The sequence below is a fragment of the Neopelma chrysocephalum genome, unplaced genomic scaffold, assembly GCF_003984885.1.
Source record: "Neopelma chrysocephalum unplaced genomic scaffold, ASM398488v2 Primary Assembly neopelma1_73b, whole genome shotgun sequence".
NCBI classification, from domain to species: Eukaryota; Metazoa; Chordata; class Aves; order Passeriformes; family Pipridae; genus Neopelma; species Neopelma chrysocephalum.
This window is the reverse complement of record NW_020897734.1, coordinates 3,817,246-3,839,452: the sequence shown is the minus strand read 5'-3', so window position 1 is coordinate 3,839,452 and position 22,207 is coordinate 3,817,246. Positions and strand designations below refer to the sequence as shown.

General features: G+C 42.3%; 1 protein-coding gene across 2 annotated transcripts; it reads left to right on the top strand.

The window, feature by feature from the left end:
- The first annotated feature begins 2,068 nt into the window (after nt 1-2,068).
- MOSPD1 (motile sperm domain containing 1) lies at nt 2,069-15,796 on the top strand. 2 transcript variants are annotated; one of them, XM_027687372.1, is made up of 7 exons: nt 2,069-2,178; nt 7,140-7,396; nt 7,580-7,655; nt 10,387-10,613; nt 12,574-12,735; nt 13,326-13,429; nt 15,129-15,796. In XM_027687372.1, exons 2-6 carry the CDS (start codon nt 7,243-7,245, stop codon nt 13,403-13,405), a joined length of 699 nt encoding a protein of 232 aa, XP_027543173.1. In that variant the 5' UTR covers nt 2,069-2,178; nt 7,140-7,242; the 3' UTR covers nt 13,406-13,429; nt 15,129-15,796. The 2 variants fall into 2 exon arrangements, with proteins under 2 accessions (XP_027543173.1, XP_027543174.1); XM_027687373.1 differs by lacking the exon at nt 13,326-13,429 and having other exon boundaries at nt 2,070-2,178.
- The last annotated feature ends 6,411 nt before the right edge of the window (nt 15,797-22,207 follow it).

Below are 22,207 nucleotides of genomic sequence, written 5' to 3'. Positions count from 1 at the left end.
CAGCACACAGAATGTGGGCACCCTGCATGAATCCTCAAATCCTCTCCATCATTTTCCATCCCCCCGAGGCAGTTGAGCCTTGCTGCAAGGCAGGAGAAGAGCAGTGGGATGATGCCAAGCCAGGTTTTGTGTGTGCCCTAAACCAAACAGCTCTGGGATATTTTAGCACACGTCAGTGCTGGTTCAACAGCGATGGCACACACGTACCTTTAGGAATGTCTGGGATGTGCAGGATCTCTCCCAAGGGCATGTTACTTGTCAGGGATGGGGGTTTGTGCTCTCCAAAGTAACAGGCACCAGCAGCAAGGACAGAACACCACTGACTCCTACTCACACACGTACAGGTTTTCACACTGAATTTGAGTTAACACAGGGCTTTTGAAATCACAAAATAACCTGGAAACAAGCTGCAGTGATAGATGGGTGGGAGAGGAAGGAGACCACCATGAGTCTTGATTTCAGCAGGTGTATGGAAACATTATTAAATATGTGGCAGAACAAAGTTGGATACTGGGAAACTTGCAGAGGAAGATATTAAAGCTGCTTTTAGAGAGTCTGAGCTTTCTTTTCAAATGAGCTGGATGAGCTGGAAAATATCCAAAGTGGCTAATTAATGGGCTTTTCAGTCTAGTCCTTTTAAATTATGTTTTTTCTAATTTCATCATTCTATTTGTTATTATTTTGAATATCTCTGAAGCATGTTTATGTCTGCCACTTGTGCTGAGACAGATTTCCAAAATCAGGAACACCCTGCATTGGATTAATATTCAGTAAAAACATAATAATTTTCTGAATGTATCCTGAGAGGCTGAAGTCTGGTAGTCCATTTAAAAACAAGAATTCCAGTTTATTTTAAACCTGTTAAAATCTTTAACATGTTAAAACATGTTAAATGATCGACACTCATCAAGAAACAAAAAAAACGTATTTTACCAGTTTTCACTGCATACATTTTCAGAAATTCTGACAAGATAATAATTTCTATATATAATAATTTAACAATATTATGTAATTTGTGAATTCTTAATGAACTACTAGCAACCACTAGATCAGCAGAAAAACGTAAGTGATAATATACACAACTTGGCTAAATTAGAAAATGCATTGTATAGAATTTCTTTATTTAATGTCTTCCACGACTTTAAATAGACAAAATGTGTTGCTTCCTGTCCTGGATTGTTTCATGGTATTATTGTGAAACATTCATGGCTGCTGTGTTTATTTCACCACGGATGTGTGTTCATTTCACTGGTGGGTAAAGCCTGGTAATGGGTAAAAGATTTTGCAATCCTGCTGACTGGATGGCTCAATATAAATCTTAATTATCCACCTGACTTGCAACGAAAACATTCTGCTGCATTAATAATCTTAAAATTGGGGATGATATTGGGTGGTGATTACGCATGGGTTTATTTTTATCATACAGGGCTCAAAAGCCGAAGTTGGGAAGAAAACCAAAGGAAGATAATATAGTGGATAATGCATAAAATGAGCTGAAGTCCACAACTAGTTTAATTTGATGAAAGAGGAATACAGAACAAAGGTTAACAGGATGAGAAGCTGTTGACAGGGACAGCGTGCCCCATTTAAGCCGTGCTGCTGTACGGTCATGCAGGTACGACTGAGTTGTCAATACTTTTATTGTGATTCACGCGGGGTGGGACAGCGACCCTTCCACCGCGGGACGTGCAGGCGATGGGCAGCACCGGGGGGAGCCGGAGCTCCGGAGCTGCAACCCCGGCAAGGAAACACGGCGGCCTCGAGGAGCCGGGAGAGGGGAGGAACCCCTCCAGGACGGGTTAAACCTCAAGAACCACGAGATGAGGTAAATTACTATCAAAAACACCTTCCCGCAGGTGAGGAGCGGCGGCCCGGCCGCACACCCCGCGCGCTGCCCGCGGAGCCGGCGGGGCCGCCCGGGAGGGCGGCGGGGGACGCTCCGAGAGCACTCGCGGTGCTGGGGCAGTACCGAGGGGCAGTACCGAGAAGCGGCCCCGGGCAGCGGCCGCGGACACCCCCGATCGCGGGAAGCCCCGACATGGCGGCGGGGGCGGGCGGCGGGCGGGGCGGTGACGCGGCGGCGGCGGCGGCCGGTCGGTCCCGGCAGCCCCAGCGCTGCCCGCAGTGACGGGCGGACAAAGGGGCGCCGCGCCAGCCCCACCGAGCGGCCCCGGGCGGGTGAGTCGGGCTGGGGGGCCACACCGGGCACGGGGCGGGGGCGGCGGAGCCCAGCGAGACCCCCGTCCTGCCTTGCCCTGCGCTGTCCCGTCCCGTCCTGCCCTGTGGCGGGCGGGCGGCCCCGCGGGCCGGGCCTCCCTTCGCTGCCCTCGGCGGCGGCCCCGGGCCCGGCGGGGCCGCGATGGGGAGCGAGGCGGCGGCCGCGCTGCGGGGCCCCCGGGCTGGGGCCGCTGCCCCGCGGGGCCGGGGGTCGCTCCGGGGGTCGGCGGTGCGGGGGAAGGTGCCGGGCAGGGCTGCGGGGCGGGTCCCGCCCCGGGCCGTGCGGGGGAAGGTGCCGGGCAGGGCCGGCTCCAGGAGCCGCCGTTATCGCGCAGCTGCCTCAGCCCCGATCGCTGCTGCTGCTCCTCGCTGGAGAACAAAGAGGATCAATTAGGAGTGTGCAATTACCGCCGTGCCCTGCCGGCGGTACGAGCAGATCGGAACGCCTTTCCCCCCGCCGCTCTCCCGGGGAAGAGTGTTTGGCGTTTCGGGGCCACGTCGTGCTAATGAGCACAACAGAGGTTTGAAAATCAGGCGGTTTAGTGCATTAAACACAACCTGAAAGTGAGAAAATAGAGACTAAAGTAAGAAAATAGAGACTAAGGCAGATGTGCCCTTGAAAGTCTTCCCTAGGAGTCTTCTGAGCCGGAATGGATCAGAAGCAGTGCACAGCTGTTATTTCATTTTTCACTGCTTTTGCATGCCTTTTAGTTGCGTTTGAATATTTCTTTTTGTTAGTCACCTCTTCAGCGTTTAAAAAAATGAAAGACAGAATAGTGTGGTCCTAATAAATTTTGCTGTCAGTATCAGCATGATTTATGCATCTTTTAGTCATCCATGCTAATAGGTAACGCTCCAAGACTATTTCATTTTACAGCATCCTGGAGACAGTTACTAATTACATTTCTCATCACCCTGTGAAGGGGTAAACAGTAGCAGCTTTGCAAAGTATCAGAGCAGTTCTGCCAGTTCAAATGGGACCGTCTGGCCACTGAAATCCTTTGCAGAATATGTGCCTTCGTAGATCAGCAAATTGAGGTGAGGTTAACCAACTTGCTCAAGGTCATGGAGTGTCAGTGACAGAGTTAGCAATAATGGAATCCAGCCATCCTGGCTGCTGGGTCTGTTGCTCTCCTGTTGGGTGACTCTCCCAGATAATTGCAGGTAGTTTAAACATTGTTTTGCGTAAGCGCATGTTGAGGCCTTCAAAACATTTTGGAGAAACAAAATGCTAATGGATCAGCTTCAGATCCCGTGCTGCGTTTGCCTGTGTCTCAAAGTGATTGCTCAGCTTGACACAGGAGGGAATTTTGAAGAAGACTTTGGGTTTATTTTGTAAATAGGCACTCAAAAGGCATCAGTTTTACTGAGTGTGTAGTGTAGAAAGGCTCACGTAGATTTAGGGGGTAGATCATGAGATGTAACAAAAATAGATTACACTGTAATTAGACAATTTTTAAATGAAAAATGTGGACACTATGACTGTAAAGAGGTTTTCTTCCGAATAAAGTGTTTACCCGATGACATTCTGTAGAGTTATTTGGAGTTGTTAGGAAGAAAAACAACCAACAAATGCACTGGGAAGCCATGGTGATGAGGCCGCTGGAAGTTAAAATGGGAATAAAAAACTTCTTCAGCTGGTTTATTTATTCAGCAGGTACTTGTTAAGTAAAAGCAAATCATGATCAGGGTTATTTCCGACCCTAGAGAGAAGTTATGTTTCACTTCATGTTTTTCTCTGTCGAGTTAAATTTATGAAGAAAGGGATTTCAAAGGAAACGCTGGCAGATCTGTGCTATTGTGACACCAGCAGTATATATTTAGTAACATCAGGGAGGAAAGATCCTTATTGTGCTGAGAAAATGCCAGCGACAACTGTTTGTCTGGACTTCAGAGAGCACTGGGAAGCGAGCTGGTGTTGTGCAGGTGTTACACACTGGCCTATGTCCTGTAACCAGCATTACCTTTGACAGATCCCTGCTCCTGCAGGAACGTCATTGGCAGTGCTGGGAGAAACCCGTCTGTGCAGTGCAGGTCACGGAGCTGAGACCACAGATCCGGGGTTGATACAGATTTATGTTGGGCGAGGAATTGTGGTGACTATTGACTGCGAAATTTAGTGGTCCTGGTGTGGAAGAGAGGCAGCTGAGTTTCTTCTAAATGAACTGGCTGGGCTACACGACCTTATTCTGACCGTGAGAGCTGCTGTGGGGTTAATCTGGGCAGGGAAGTTGTGGTGATACACATACACTCCTTAAAAGTGTTCGCAGTTTCTTGTTGATGCAAAAGGTGTGGTGTTATCAAGACTAAACTGTCACGTCTCCCCAGCATGTGTGTGCTTTATAAATCAGTCTTTGGGAAAAGTGCTTTTACTGCTGTCATTTGGTGAGATGTCCCAGCAAGGTGACTTCTAAGCTAGAACTGTTGTCTCAAAAAGGAAAAAGGATGCTGGTTGCCTGCTTAGGAATTCAGAAATTTATATCCTGAATGACACTGCTGTGTCAGCAAACATGTCTACTATAGGCCTGGGTTTGCCAGATATTCCTTTTGCCAGTTCGGGCGGTAACTCCTCGTCCAGCCAAGTTAAATAAGAAAAGGAAGCAATAACGGGATATACTTTTTTAAGATTGGTGGCTTTCCGTGTGCAGGTTTTGGAATCCAGGGAGTTTTGTGCACTGTTTTCAATGGATGTGTGAGAAAAATGAGCCTGTTGATAGGCTTAGTGATCCATTCCTCCACTGATAGTCATTTGTGGGGTTTTGGACACTAAACACTTGCCACTGGCTGAGCTGAAGAAACTGGAGATGTGGTATGAAGCCAGGAATTGGAATGAAGCATGTACAGGGTTTAAATAAAAAACTGAAGCATCCAAATAATATTGGTTATTATAAATAATATTTAAAACTTTTATTAAATATTGTCACTTAAGATATGTAGCAGTAGCTTGCTGTTGGTTGTATGGTAGTTTGAAACATTTATTCAGTAAAAATTCCTGTGGTTAATGCAAAGATTGCCTGTATTTCTGTTACACACAGTGTACACAATGTAGATAAGTATGAGACCCAAAGATTCCAACCTACTCTTACTGCATACTGTATTGAGCTAATTTTGGGTAAAAAAAAATTAATAATTCTTAATCTTCTACCTATGAGAAGCATCAAAAGAAGTTATTTTTTATTTTACTTGCTGGTAGTTTTTCCACATTAGCTCTTCATATAGTCCTGATATGTTTGAATGGAACAATGAACCTCACTTTGCAATAGTACATAAAGTTGTTCAAGAAATAATACTCACACTTGCTGCACAAGAGTTTGTTGATTCTTCTGAAACAAAAGGGATTCACCAAAATTCTAAGAAGCACTCACAGAGCCATTTCTTTTTCTAGTCTTTTCTTAATAAGGTAACAGAACATCAGCTTGGAACACTATCATTGGGGATTTGTTTTCAGAATATTATTAGTAGCATTTCAGTGAAGTGGAAACGAACTTGTACTCTGAAAAGAAACTGGATCGTGGGGAAAGACATTCCAGTGAGATCCATGAATTTAAATTCTACAGGGATAATTTGCTATTTTAATAAATAAATAAATAAATAAATTTAAAAGCTTAGTTTGTGAATAAGAATCAGAACCTGTAAATCTGATGGTGTGACAGATACACTCTAGTAAACATGTGAACCTGTGTCATGTTTCAAGTATGAAACCTGTATCTGGTGCTTGGAAATGTGATCATCATGATGTTTAGAATGCCGAAATAAGCGTTTGGTTTTGATTGTTCATAGTGTTTGGGCTACTCAGTGCTAGAAAGTTCAGAAACTAAATTTTTTAAGGTGCAACGAAACCAGTTTATTGGACTGGAGAACAGCTGAAATTTACCTTGTTTATAAAGCTTCATTGGAAGTGGAAATGACAGCTAATGAGTCAGTAGGAACTTTTTGTTCTTTTAATATTTTCTACTGTAAAGTTAAACCTCAAAGGACACCTTCAGTTTGATAATTAACCTACAAGAGCTGCAATAAAATATGACGTTCTTGGGGGGGGAGAAGACTTTGTTCTGTCTGTCATGTGTCAAGTCAGTGGTATGTGTGCTGAGGAGTTTGGCCTTAATTTTATTTTATGAATTACATTTGGGATTGTTGCTCGATTGGGTCATGGGTTCTGGTTTTAGTTCTGGAATGTCACTCAAAATAAAACAGAACTGTGCGGGTGGCAGAGGGAGAATTGCACTGGTTGTACTTTGGTTGGAGGCAGTGGTGGCAGAAAACCTGTTGTCTTTTTTAATCAAACAGTAAATCCCATATCTGTTTGGTGTTGCTCATCCCAGTTATTTTTCAATTCATTGCATGTAACTACCATGTAGTTGTAACAGGAGTTTAGTTTAAACAAACCGGGAAGATGTTCCTCATTCCTTTGTTCTGAATTTCTGGGATTTGACATACCTGGGTGAGCAGATACCTGGGCTGTTATTCCTCATCCGGGGAGGTCATGCCTCTGGAGAGGTTTCTGCCTAAACAGTGACTCCTACTTATGTCATGTTTCCTCATTTCTGCTCTGCTTTTTCTTAAGTGCTGGTGTCCCGAGACATGGGACATGGGATGGAATATCTTTTTGTTTTCCCTGTTTGGCTTGTGTTGTAAAGAACCAGTATAAGCAGCCCAAGTCATGGACTGGGACCCCAAATGCTGCCATGATACACTGAAGAGGTGTTTATCCATTTATTTTATAGCAGTTTGTTAAATAGATGGAAACATAATGCAAATATTTTTTATATATCAGTATTTTTGAAGGAACATAAGGAGAGGTAGATTCATAATCAAGCATCACATTTTATATTTTTACACCTTTGTTGACTGCCTCAGTTTAGAATAGACTTATGGAAATAATCTTCTTGCCTTTTCTCTTTTTTTTCCATTTTTTCCTTTAGAATTGCCAAAATGCTTTGGAATTCTTAAACGATTCAAAAACTGAAGTCTCTGAGGATTCAAAATCATAAGAACACAAGAAGCAGCAAGGAGGATTCAGTGCCAATGCAGCAACAAAAAAGACAGCCAGAGTTAGTGGAAGGAAATCTTCCTGTTTTTGTTTTTCCTACAGAACTTATATTTTATGCAGATGACCAGTCGACACACAAGCAGGTGTTGACTCTATATAACCCCTATGAGTTTGCCTTAAAATTCAAAGGTGGGTTTCTTAGGTTAAGTTCTGTTTAAGGGTTAGTTGGTGATCTTGAACAGTCCAATTATAATTCATGTAACAAATCATATCTGTGACAAAACCAAACTCGTGTCTCTACATGTATCTGTTGATGAAGTTGGTGAGGTATTAATTCATGATTTGTTACTACTCCTGTCCTTTTCATTGCAGTTCTTTGTACAACCCCAAATAAATATGCGGTGGTTGATGCTACTGGTGCAGTGAAGCCTCAGTGCTGTGTTGATATGTAAGTAAAAGTTGGTTGGGTTTTTTTCTAATATACAACATTTTATTATCTTAATTTCTTTTATTATTTAAGAGGTAGTAAATGACAGCATGCATATAAAATATAACTTGGATAAAGTTGTAGTGTTTTCCTAATCTCCTGTGTACTTGTGGCTGTCTGGTTTTTGCTGTTCTTTCACTCTAGGGCAGAGGTATTACAATATTCTTTAATTTTGTCTTTGGGCATAAATAAATTGCCAGTAAACGCATCTTGTAGTGGAGTCTGTAAACCAGCAGTGAGAGGAATGTGAGCCTCCTCTGAATACCTTTTTGTATGAAATAACAAGAAAAGCAAGACCCCCAGGGTTGGGATTTCTTTGTGAGAAATAACTTGTTTGCAGATTGGCAAAATGGAAATGTATGCAGTTCTGCTGAGCACGTTTTCCTGGGCCATGTTTAATTAAGATACTTTTGCCTACCTTTCACCCTGACCACCCCTCCCGTTCTCAGATCTCTGTGTCTCCCCTTTATTTGCTTCTCCTGTCAGGTCCCAACCCAATAACTGACAAAACAAGGAGGCTGGTCAAGTGACCACAGTAATGTACAGGGTCTGCAGGCTGCTGTAATTTGGAGTAGAGTAGGTGTATAAGCTAAAATAGACCAACTTTTTTTATCTTGTATTTGCCACATTATTTCTGTGCTGATGTACAGATACAGCTGAAGAAAGTGTAGGTACCTAAAAGAGTAGACTGAGCTTTTTGAATAGAAATTTTCCAAACTGTAAAACACCTTCTGGAATCTCTGGCTAACAAATGGCCATATGCAGAAAACCCCACTATTGAATTAACTATCTTTTGTCAGATAAATAATACCATGCTTGGGGAATGGCTCTTTCCTTTAGACTGTTTTCCTTAAGTGTAGTTTGAAAAATTCCAAGGACTCACCAAATCAAAAGGAAGTTTAAAACATGAAACTAAAAAGTTTCAGTGGGGAGGGGCAACAGTGCTAGAAATGGAACAAAATGGGTCAGAATACACCACTGTATCAGTGAACTATTGTGGTCTTTAGCAGACTTTAACCAAATATAATCAAGCTTGTGTAAATTCTTAAACAAATGTCTTTTAATAAATAAAGGAAAATAAGACATACATGTGTTTGAAGGGGATTTTTTTGTGCAGGAAAACCCCCATCCCATTCCAGTGGTTGCTGTCTCAGGGCAGTGTTTACTGCTAGGATATGAGCAGTACTATGCAAGTGTGGCCATTTGCCAGATAAACAGATATTCTACAGAGCTTCCAATTATGCAATGATCTCTAAAAAGAAACAGGAGAATGTATCTGTTTATGAGGGTCTGCAGAAAATATCTCTTTGCTTGGCAGCAGATACATGTTCTCCTAGCACGGTGTTATGTAAAGATTCTGTTTAGGTTGGTAGTTAGTACCATGGTACTAAGAGTGGAAACACCAATTTAAAGGAAGTGTTAAAGGAAGAAATCAGTTGATCTGCTGTGCTGATATGCTGAGAGCTCTATGAATTAGGGTTGTCAGAGGGAAAAAGCTTTTTGTTTTAGTGAAGGCAGTTGCCCAGCCAACACTTGACTTGCTGAAAGGCTGTCATAAGCACACTCATTTGCCTCTAAAGTGACGTAAAACTCGGTATATCACTGCAGCCTTCTCGCTGGGGGGATGACTTGGTCTCTGTTCCTGTGATGAATAGTCTATTCAAACTAGATACCAGTTGCAGGCACTGGCTATGTGCTAATGCTTGTCGATACCTTGATGTGATACAGTTCCTTTAAATGAAGACTGAAACACAAAAATCCATCCCTTCCTTGAAGCAATTTTGAAACTACTATCCTGTGTTACTAAGGGTACAGTCATTTTTTTCCCCTCATGAGATGGCAGCCCTCTTGAAACCAAACCACTTATTTGTAGGTATTTTTTTCAGATTAGCTATTGTTACCTTAGAAACTTAGAATAACCTTTCACAAGAAACATTTGGAGAAAGAATTGAAATCCTTATTAACCCTAAGAGTTGATACCATTTTAAACCTAAATGTTCGAGCTTTTTAATGCTAGATACATATTTTCGTGATGAATCACAAATACTGAGAGGAGGCAGTTGAGCAGAGCACTGCTCAGAGGTCTGTTTTGCCTGTTTTGATCAGTGCTATTTTAAAACTGTGCCTTTTATAGGTTCCAAACATGCTCATAATGGTGGGTTTCTGATTTTGAAAATCCCTAGCTGACTCTTGTCCACGGAAGGAATGAGTTTTTCTTCTGAGAATGTAGAATTGTAAAGCTTTGAGCCTGTTTTCCTCAAAAAGCTGAACTTCAGCTTGCCAAACACCTGTCCAAGTATTTGGCAGCCCTGCTTTACTTCTTTCCTGTCCACTTCAGTCCCCTCATACCTTTTAAAATCATTGGCCAGCATCAAACAACTTCAATAAATTGATGTTTCATCAGGTGGCAGCTCAGCCTCAGACTGAGGCAAAGGTGGGTTGAGATAAAGAATTAACTGTTCTTTTTGGCCATCCAATTGGAGCTTATTGTATATTTGGGAAATATGGAGGGGAGAGAGAAGGCAAGATCAAATCTTCAGAATCACTGAGTGATGGAGGAGGTAATGGGGATCTGGATTATTGCAGTTTATCTGTGCGTGGGGGAAAGAGGACAAACTTAGTGATACAGGGTGTAATTCCATACATGCTTCTTATTAGTTGATCTGTTTGAAAATGTTGTTTTTCTCTGCAGTGTGATTCGTCACAGAGATGTTCGGGCTGCTTACTATGGTGTGATAGATAAATTCCGTCTACAAGTGTCTGAGCAGAGCCAGAGGAAAGCATTAGGGAAAAAGGAGATTATTGCTACTCTGCTTCCATCTGCAAAGGAACAACAACAACAAAAGGAAGAGGAGGAAAAACGAATAAAAGAACACCTGGCTGAAAGTGTCTTTTTTGAGCAGACTTTGTGTCAACCAGGTAGCTGAAATCTTTTACCTCTCCTGTCTTCTGAATCAGTTTTCAATAACTCGAGTTACTAGAAAGACTAAAATATTTTTTTAAATATAGGCTAAAATAAATTTGAAAGGAATTCTTTTTACTTACCTGTAAGACTGCTGTCTTTGTCACTGGGGGATGACAGTACCCAAGAACCCAAACTGTGGCTATTCTGTTTGTGCTGCCTTGATCAACCAAGACCCTTTTCTGCCCTGTGTTTGCATGTCATACCTTGGAGAGAGAATCCTCCCTTCCTCTGGAGCAGGAGTTCTGGTGCAGCCAATGGGAATTTATCTGCCAAAGGATGGTAGTTATTTTTCCCCTTGGGCTCTTTCAGAACATATGCCCCTTCTGAGCTTGTTCCAAACCCGTAATCCCCTGTTTCCTGATGAGCAGGAAATATTGCCAAAACATCTTCTGAAGTGCTCCTTGTTCTGCACCCTCTCCTTTGTCTGTCCCACAAGAACAGAAGAGCACAGTTGGGAGCTGAAAACTCTGCTTGTCTCATACGTGAGGAAGTAAATCAACAGTCTTGGGCAAAACCTGGGCCAAACAGTTAAATTGAAGGGGTAGGATAAAAAGTATCAAGTTCTACCTGAATTGAATCTAAACTGATTCTTGACAGCCTATAGTCCTGTTAGTTTTACTGATTTATATTGTTATGTTCTTGTCACTGTTTAATTTTTCATTACAGCAACAGAAATCAATTCCAGAAAATAGATGAACCTTATTGAGGGTGTTTCTCTTGTTAAAGCCAACCTGTTTCACTACTTATACAGAGTTTGTTGGCTGGTGAAATACTTTGTACTAAAGAAAACCCTGATGATAGATATTAGTAGGATACACGGTTAAAGCAAACCTACAAAGATCTCTGGACTCACAGAACAAAATGTTACTGTGATAGTTGTTCCAGGACAGAGGGTTTGAACAATCTGATACTGGTCTTAATCCAAGTACTACTACTCTGCTTCAAAACCTTGTTGACCACATTTTATTGCTTACAGAAGAGCAGTAAACAAAGTGACTGCAGTCTTTGCATGTAACCTGCAACCTGGAAATAACAGATTTATGGAATTGAAATAGAGCACATATTGCTGGTCACTGAGGATAGAATTAAATGATAAAAACATTGGCTAATTTCCAATGGGACTTAAGGATTTGGTTGGAGGTATTCAGTTAACATGTTAACAGCTCTTTTCAAAGATGACACAGTGGGCCTTTGAGTAGGTTCCAGCTGTTGAAGTGCAGCGCAATAAAGGGTATGAAGGACTCTTTATTGTCTGTGGTTTGCATTTCCTTATTCTGGTGATACTGGATGTCAGAGTGGTTCACTCTCACGGTTTTTAAAGGAAGGTTCAAATTTTACTGATTTGTGGCATCTATACTGGTTCTGTTGGGTGCAGCCCGTGAATCCTTTAAAGAAAGAAGGAGAACTCATCTGGCCCAAGAACCTGTGCTCTTGCTGTAGCCAGGTTTTGCTCAGGAGGTGTAAGCAGTTACCTGCCTGTGCAGCTCTTTTGGGTGATCTTTCCTAACTGATCACTAATCACTGAAGGAACATATGAAGGAGTGCAGTGAGGATGCGTGGGGAAATGTCAGGCATTGCTGAGACACCCATCTGTCCTGAGTGTGTGTGTATATATAGCTATAGCTATAGTATAGCTGGGCCTGGCAGGCTCTGCTCCTCCAGAAGGGAGTGGTTTGGGAAGTCATGTGAAAACAAGTCCCAGCATCAGAACAGGGAGCAGCCTCCCCCACTGCAAAATGCAGAAGGTTTAGAAGGGTGGGTTTAAGAGTCATTTTCCACCCCCTCCAAACTGCAAAGGGAAAGGAAGAACCTCGGGGTATTGCAGCTCCAATGCACTGCAAACGTTTTTGCAGAGTATTTAATGTTTCTCTTGGTCAGATGTTCCTTACAGTTGGTACTGTCTTGCCTTCTCAGAAAACAGAACTGCCTCGTCGGGACCTAGTTTACTAACAGTCTTCCTGGGAGTGGTGTGTGTCGCAGCACTAATGCTACCTACATCGGGGGAAATGGAATCCCTGGTGCCTCTCTACCTCCACTTAAGTGTGAATCAAAAGTTAGTAGCTGCTTATGTTTTAGGTGAGTACTTTGGGTTTTGTTAACGTTTTCTTGCAAATTCTGTGAGTCTGGAAAACTTCAGCTGTGTTTGCCTGTGGCTTCAGGAAACTGGATGGAGACAAAGCACCACATGACATTTTGTTTTGCATCCCCATGTATATCTTAATTTGCAGACATGGTGACAGCAGGGTAAATTAGTTATTGTAAGTGTTTTAGACCAGATTTGAGTCAACACTTATTACATACAGGCCTCTACATGTTAATTTTACCTTCATTTGATGATGGGCCAACCACGGTCATCTGCCAACAAAACTGAATGGAACGTCCTGTTTCTTATTCTTGTATTGCAATAGTTACTCTATTGCAGAACGTAGGGCTCTTGTGTTACTGTGTTTCTCCCTCCAGCCCCTGTGAGCTGGTTTGTAAGGCCCCATTCTCACTGCCTTCTTGATAAACAGTTGAAGTGTGTAGCAGTAAGTTACTGTAAATCCTTTCTAAGAGACCACTACCATCCACAGTTCTTCCTGATTTGTAACTTAACTCCTACATTAGCAAGCATAGATAAGTTGCACATTTCATTTGTTATGACTATTTCTCTATAACTATTTCAGATTTGAAGAACAGTCACACTAAACTCAATTCTCCTGTCCCACTACGTGGCAGAAATGAGGATTTACAGGAAACGAGCTAGGCAGCTTCAAACTGATAGCTAGAGGTGAGGTAGTGATGGGGAAAGGTGCAAGTTCTTGATGGTTCATGCACAGTCAGCTGACTCACAGGTCAATCTGCTGAAGCAGTTTGAAATCTCACTTGTGGCTCTTTGCCCAAGCTGATGCTGATGGACTCTCAGATCAGGACCTTATGGTAATCCTCACTCTGTTTTTATCTCTGCTTTTGAAAATTACTCCAGGTTCTGCTGGTGCCAACTGCAGTATTAAACCATGTGACTTTATACATTTCCAACAACTGAACCTGTTTCTTGATTCCCTCTGAAGTTTTGACAGGTTTTGGTTCCTTTGGTGGCAGTATTTTTAGTGGACAGATTTTTTTGTGTGCAACTCTTGCTTGTGTAGGAAGTCAATTGTTCTTGAGAAGATGAACCCACTTTCTTCCACAAGGAAGTATGATTGGATTGTGGAGCATTTAATTGAAAAGGGTGGTTATTCCACACCAGCTGGGCTATATGACATTTGAGAAGTATTTGATTTACAGAAATGAGTTAAACCCTTTACTGCCTGAAAGCCCCTGTGCAAGTGGTTCAGGCTTTCCTGTAAGCACCCTCCAGAAGCCTCTGTTGTTACTCTGCAATGATGGAATTAATCCAAATGAAGGCCTCCAGCAGTTGTGGTAGCACTGGTTGTCTGAGCCAGTATAGACCTTAAGAAATAGCTGAACTGTAATTCCTCTTTAATGGATAAATTGCTGATCTGATGGAAGGCAGCATTACAGCTCTGTTCTGTCATGCTTCACAGTCTTCACAGTCTCATAAAGTAAATAATTTAAATCACTGTGTAGTAGCAGGAGAGTAAAATAGTCTCAGAAATGTCTTTATTCATGGTGAGCTCTGTAGGCTTTAGCTGAGTTCTCTGCAGTGAAAGGCTGTTACATTGACATCATCTGAGCCTGCAAGAAAGTGAGATTGCCCAAGAACTGATAAATTATTATTGTGATGTTACATAAGGTTGGAATTCAAGGAGCCTTAATGTTCTTCCCTTGCCTGTGCAATATAACCCATGGCTAAGAACTTGCAGATTTGTACTTTTTCCTGTATCAGCACATAATTAAAGTGAACTTTTCGGTGTGTCATGAGTAGGTTTATTAGTCCCACATTTCCTGCTTTCTTCTGGTTTTAATTGTTTTTAACCTCTATCAGAGCAGGGTTTTTTTCCTCCCTCTTTAAAGGTCACAACAAAGAGTCTGTTGAAAGCTCTCTCTGCAGACTGACAAGGAAGCTTAACATCTTTGTGTAAAACTAGTCTTTGATCAGTTATTCTGCACAGAGCAGAAAAAAAGCCTTGGAGCCTTCAACTAATCTGCCTTACTGATGATTCAGCATTTGAATGACACTGCCCATAACTGGCCCCCATGAAAATTGGGTTTGGGTTCTACTGTTACACTCACCTAAGTCAAAATCTCAGTGTTAAGATTTTCCAATAGCGAGATCAGTAATTGCTTGGAGTATTTATAGCTTCTTTAACATTCAGTGATTAGATAAACTAAAGCACTTCAGTGTTGGATTTTGACTACATCAAAACTTGGAGCAATACTTCTAATATTTAAGTGTATGTATAAATGCATTCTGTATGTATTTACACACTTTTACATTGTTTTCTGGGCTGTGACAGGGTAAACTGTATTTTAAATGTTTTATTCAGTGAAATTGAAGTGTTTATTTCTTCATTCTTGTCTTTCAGGTCTCATCACCATGGTTATTTTGAGAACATGAGCAGTGAGTTCATAGGATGTCAAACACCTTACTGTATATTCACATCATGAATGTGGACTGCCTTTTACTCCCATTTGGCTCATTAAGATGCTAGCAAAACTGTTCAGTGATTTAAGATACCTTCAGAAGTGTAATATATTTTAACTGTGTATAATAAACGAAAGACTCAAAGCACTTTGCGGTGCTTCTGTAACAGACAGCTACGAAATGTTCAGTGATACCTGTGAAAATAATTTGAAAAACTTTTATATCTACGCCTACTGTAAAAAATCCTTATTAAAGCAACATTTGTTATTTTTAGTCTATGTTCACATCAGTGCGTGATCACTATAAAAGCAAACTGTCTTCTGTAAAACATTCATTTGGTTTGTGGTTGTACCTGCCAAGGCTGGCACATAACACTTCTGTATACAGACCAGAGGGGTCAGAGTCGTGACTGGTCATTGAAGAAAATTAAAAGTTCCATCAGTGAAACTATGAAATAAACCGTGAATTTTAGGTGAAGAAGTAATTCTCAAATTTCTTACTTCATCGTTATCAATATATCACTGAGTGCTCGTTTTCTTACTTGGGGAAATGATTTCTGCAAGAGCCATTTTGTATCACAATTGTAGACAATAAAAATAAGTTCTGTAATCAGATCCATTCATTTCTTAGGGATGCACGGAAGTGACATTAACAGAAGTTGAACTCACCCTGCACACTAATAGAAAATTTACCATTTTTTCTGTTTTAGAGACCAAACTAAGTATAGCAGCAAAGGCATTTCTCTACACAGTCCCTACCCCCACAGCTACCACAGGGACTTCTTTTCTATCAGAAACCCCTGCTCAAATAGCAGTTTCATATTTGAGGTGAACATTTGTCTTGTTTCATATAACAAGTATTTCCCTTGGTTTGACATTTCATTGTTGAGATGTTAATTTTAAAAGGGCAGCTATTCTTGCATTTGAATCATACACACAAATCTTTGTTCATAAGAAGTCTATAGAATATGCTCTGATACGAATAAAAAATTTGGAAATGAAACCCTTCACCCCCGCATGTTATGGGTCCCTTTTCTGCTTATGCATGGAAATACAAAAAAGCCATGGAAAAAAACTGTTTCTTTTAAAAAAAAGGAGAAAGAAAAGTTGAATTCAAGTTGTTATTCACTACATTTTTACTTATATATCCGTAAGTCTTTAAAGGGCAATAAAATATTACTTTAGTTTGATTCTCGGAAGAACTGAGATTGTGTCATCAATCAGTATCAGATGATAAAGTCAATCATTAACATTCACTAAAAAAGACCCCAAAATTGTTCTTAACTGGCTGAGAAGGTCAAGTCCCAGAGCCTGCTGCAGGCACAGCTCTTGTCTCCAACACTGAGCTCATGGTTGGGTCTATTTTCCTGCCACTGCAGGGCTGTATTCTTGTAGCTTCACTGTTCTTCAGTACCTCCACTGTTAATTCTGATTTTCACGAGGTAGTTTAACCTGCTGTTGCTTGGGGAAGGGTGAGGGAATTGAACAGAAGTTGGGGAGATAAAACTGCCGTGTGGTACCTTATCTTAGCACCCAAAAGCCAGGCTAAACATTTAATTGTGCCCAAGCTGATTAAAAAAACCCAACACAAACCCACTTTTTTCCCCCCCATATCTGGGCGTTCCAGTCATGGGCCAGGATCATGTTTTGCCAGGCACTTGGAGAAGTACAGAAGAGACAATTTCACCTACAGGAGCTCAGAGTCACTGTAACCAAGTCTGACACCTGCAGCTGCCTCAGTCCTGCAGGACAGCAGGTGCCTGGGGAAGGGAGATCACAGGACATGGACTCAGACTGCCAGTGTTTGTTTTCAAGGAATCTAAAGAGAAATGATTGGTTTAGAAAAACACTTTGACCAAAGAAATCAGTAACAAAAAGTAATCATCAACCAAATAGACCAAAACATTGGACAACTACTTTGTCAAGGGCAAGCAAGGAGCAATACACAGATAAAAAAAGATTAAATGCACAGTGTAACTCAGCAGATGCAGATAAAACTGGTGCCTGGGCGAAATAAGGATGACAAGTGTGAATTCTGACTTCTTTCTACTTCAGGGAGGTTGCAGCACACTGCAGAATCACTGATTTATCAACAGTGTTGGGAAAACGAGATCTGAGAACAGTTTGAGTTCAGCACTGTGAGGGGGAATATATCAAATCATATTACATCATGGTCACAGAGGGGCACTAGTAAAAATTTACCAGGTGGATACACAAGATTTTTAAGATATTTCCTGATTTTATATATATGTGTATATATTTATGTGCATGCACACACCTTACTTAGTAGGGGCTCAGAAAACACTGAATGCCTTTGGAAATAAGACCCAAGACAGCGAATATGCCTCCTAGAAACAGCAGGAAAAACAGTTAAGTGTTCACGTCATTTCCCATTCCTGACTCCTAACACAAACAAACAGTCATTTCCTTGCAATGGACAAGTATTTTCAGCAGACAGTTGGGAGGGCTTTGAGATCATCCAGCAGAAACAATCCTCGTGTTTACCCAGCACTTGCTGTGGCACCGATATCTCAAACGAGCCGTGCTGGCAGCAGGAAATGGGAGCCCTGCCGAGATCGCTTTCGGGAGCGTCACTCCCAGTCGCTGTAGGCTTGGTACATGATCTTCTCGAGGTGTTTGCACTTGTCTGGATCAGAAAATGCTTAAACGACCCTGTTTTCTCTAGGGGAGAAACTTGAAACTGCAGTAAATGTGTGTTGCTGTTTCAGAGCTCCAGGGACAGATGGGGCTCTCAGGGAATCAGTTCATTCCACCAGGGATCGCAGCCGATGGAGCCCCTGAGACGGGAGAGTGGGTCCAGAACCCTCACATGGAGACCACCTGGAAACGGATCAGGCCCTGCAAAGGGAAATGCTGCGCTGCTGCTGCCACGTCTCAAAACATGTCCCGGGAAGACAACAGGGCGTGCTGTCAGATGGGAACAGTCACTGGTCCTGTGGAAATAGCTCCACAGGGGCATTTCCAGCAGCTCCAAGAGGAGCCTGTGCACACAACTGTACCTTCAACAACAAAGCAGAGAAATCCTTCCTGCAATCAAGTAGTTAAGAATTGTCAAAGCCAATTGTAGGTTATTTCATCGTATGTTCCTATGTAGGAAGTATCTGATAACCAACAAGCCTAAACTGGAAAGAGGCTGCCAAATAGGTTTGGCAATAAATCACCACATTTTAGTCCTCATTTGTCAATGTACATTTACAATACCTCGCTTTCCATGTAACAGCTTTCCTTATAAATGCCAAGTTCCACCGCCCCTTTCCTTTGTCATGAATGTGAATCTCCTACTTCAGACTTACATTTATTGGTAATCCACCTCACTGGAAGGGCAAAGCTACAGAAGGGGACTTGCCTGAGCCAGTAAACCAGATCCAGGAATGTTTTGTTTACAGGAAAGAGAGCTCTCAGGTGCCAAGTGATATATGCTTCAGAGGGCCCATGGTGATCCAGGGCAACATCAAGTTTAAGGACCAGGAGGTTTTTGAAAAACCCTTGTACAGGAGGTCTTAAAAACACCCCAAACCTTGAGTCACCTTCTCTGCCAGGTGGGAGTTTGAATTCTTGGGTCAGCTCAGGTGCTTTGCCCTCTGACCTTGCATGAGACCCTTTGGGCAGAAAAAAGAAGGGAACAGAAAGCCATACAAAGCATGTGGGGCTGAGCAATCCTGGTTTTGATCCTCCTGCCAGCTGGGTGCAGAGAGAGGGGCCGAGTGGCTGTAGAAAACAAGTTCCCTCCTGTGTCCCTGTGGAACAGGGCACTCACCTGTTCACAGCAGTGTAGGGAAGGCACCATCTCTCTCTCGAGCTGGAGGAGAAACATCCGAAGTTAATGGTGCTGCAATCTTCCCTGCAGAAATAACGTGCTGCCTGAGGAAATTAAATTAACACTGAAACCACTGAAGGAGAGTGAAGTACACTGTTGCCGGCAGCACATCACTCACTTGTTGCTGCTGCACAGAAGCTGGTGAGGATTGGGAAACCACTGCTACGCCATCAGCAAGAGCCATTTACAGATAACGACTGTGTAAATGAAAGGAGCCCAGAGGACAAGTGTATCCTCAGAGAGGAGTGCTGGGGGAATGAACACAGGCAGGCGACACAGCATAACAACTAAAGCCCAGTAAGGGGATACACTCACTTTTGGGTCTATTTTTGTCTTCTATAGAAGCTCTCCACTGTAAACTAACGAGCTGTTTACTTTGGATAATGAACTGTAGCTAATGCCCATCAGCTCTTGAAAATTTGCAAAGCTGTATAACCATGCTGACAATATAATGTGGAATTACATGCAGGCAAAGTAACTGCACTGGCCTTCGAAACAGTAGAGACTCTGAAAAGGAGTAATTTAAGCAAGAGCACAACCATGATTACAGGCACAATCAAAGCAATGAGTGACCTCCTCACTGTCAGGAAAAAGACTGGTAAGAAGGTCTACCTGACAAACAGGCTCCCTGTAATGGAAGGTAAATCCATGTTTCCAATTTAAAAAAAAAATAAAATTAGCAATAAAATTTACAATAGCAAAACATCATTTACAATAGCAAAATGAGAGTTTTCTTCTCCAAAAAACTGCAGACACTCGGCTTGAGGTACGAACATCAACGCATTAGACAAGGCTGTGCTTTGACAAACAAGAAACCACCATCAAGAGACAAATAAAACTGCAGTAAAGCTCTGGAATCCCGAGTTCCATCAACATCACCAAACCCATTAGCGCCTTTCCCTCAGGAATCTGCCAGGAATCTCCAAAATCGAAACCGAAACCGACTGCTGAAGTGAATGCACTTGAAATGAAAGGATGTTGATGTATTTTTAGCAGGAAGCTTCTCGCAGCGATTTCAGTGCCAGCTTTATTTAAACCAGCTTGAAAGACAACACAGTACCTGATTTCTATGCCACAAACCCCAATGTGTGCTATGCACATAGTTTTGATTCTTCTCCACACAAGGGCAGAAAGTAACCAGGAGAGCCACATTTCAAAGGATTAGTACCTGCAGCAAAACCTGCTCCCTCTTGAGCAGCTTTTCTTCCTTAGGCTGACATGCAGCAAAATTCTAAACATTTACATACAATTGTTTATCATGGAAGGAAATCTTAAATAATAAGCATTTTCGTAGGCTCTCATGAAGCAAGTAAAAGATGAAGAAACTAAACCATCAGAAGAATTTTAAATTTGATAAATGCCAGATTTGTCTGAGAAATCTTCATGGCATTGGGGATGTCTCACCAGTTCCTTGAGAGACACAGGGGAGCCAGCACAAAGGCATGTAGAGGCCTTGTTTGGTTTTCGTTTAAATGCACTCAACTCCTCCCTCCTTCTGAAAGTTCTGTTCCTGAGCCAGCTACTGAAAGTCAAACAAGGTTATTCTCCTTCAGTGGTTTATTTTTTCCCCTCCTCTCTCTCTCATGCTTCTACCACAAAACCCCAACAGGGGAAGCAATCTCGCCCCTCCAGGATGTGCACAGGGTCAGGGTCTTTGGGATGCAGGGTGTCTGTGTCTGCTTGAAGTGCTCTGTGACTCTGGAGCAAGGCCTGGGCTGACTGGCAACTTGTCCCCAGATTATCAAACAAGGATGCTCACACCAGACACAGAGAAATGGGAAGGCTCCACTGGTACAAGTAAAAAAATCTCCCAAGACATACCCTTAGGAAACAAACCTGAGGTGACAATTTTTGCATCCAGTTATTGAAAAGGACTCTTGCCAAGGACTCCTCTTTGTGTCAGTAAGGTTTTAATTACTGCACTGTAGCTGTAAACATTCAATTGCATTTACAAATATTTTAACTTGTTGCTTCCAGGAGAAGAGGGATCAACTTAAACTCCATCTGCCAGCTGGTGATGAGAAAGGTTGCTTAAAACAGGATAGGAAGAGCTCACGGAGTTTAATTATGACTCCTGAAGTTCTCTATTTTAAGTAAATGAGTTACGACTCCAACATATGCAAGAATACAACAGCATAAAGTGAACATTTCTGAAATGACGACTGCCAAGGGAGGCACAAGCTGTTCTCAAGCTCATGGAGTGCCAGAGGCCCCTCCTGCCTTCAGTCACTTCACTTTGCACAATAGCAGGGCTGGACTCACAAACACAGCACTGACATGGAACCACAACACACAGCTATGAACCAAAAGTATCTCAGTCTCACCAGACTTTGGAGACCTGTTCTGTTTGTACGGGTTGGTGATTATTTACACTCAAGTTTTCTGAAAAAAAGCTGAAAAGAAATAAATTAGGATTAAGTTCACACTGATCTCAGGAGGACTGTGGGCAGCTGTTCAGCTGAGCATTCAGGTCACCCACCTTGCTGACAGCTCACAGGAGACCCTGCAAGTCAGCCTGGCTGAGGCACAGACTCATTCTCCTGGCATTTGTGCCTCTCTCCCGGTGTGAAGTATCTCCCTCTGCTAAATGCAGCAACCACCGAAGCACTCATTCCAAAAATACAGCCCCCTGAGCGCTGGCACCGTTACCAACCTTCCCTCAGCAACTGTGTCACTGCAGAGAAGGTGGAAGGAAGAAAAACATCCATCAGTTGTCAGGGAAGACACAGTGGCCCAAGACCCGATTTAACTGCCAACAAATCCTACAGGATAGTTTTCAACCAGAGCACTCAAGTGCCAAACACAAGTGTGACTTTGGAAGGGGCCATTAGTGGCAGAATCCCGGAGAGAAGCAGCTGTGTGCCCCAAAAGGGCTGGAGAATAAAGAAATTTATATATAATTATATAATTTTATATATATATATATATATATATGATCACAATACTTTCAATATGGCCCGAGCTGAGAAAGTTGCTCATTTCTTCTCAGAAGAAGACAAAGGCACAGACACTTGTCACAAACTCAGCTCAGTTAAGGGACACCACATGCAACAGCCCTATGACAGTGACACAGATTCAAGCAAAGCTTTGGCATTCATTGGTCATGAGTAAATGAGGAGTTACTAAAACAGAGGCAATACCAACAGCATGAGTTACTACTTGAGTACTGGGTTGATTATGCAC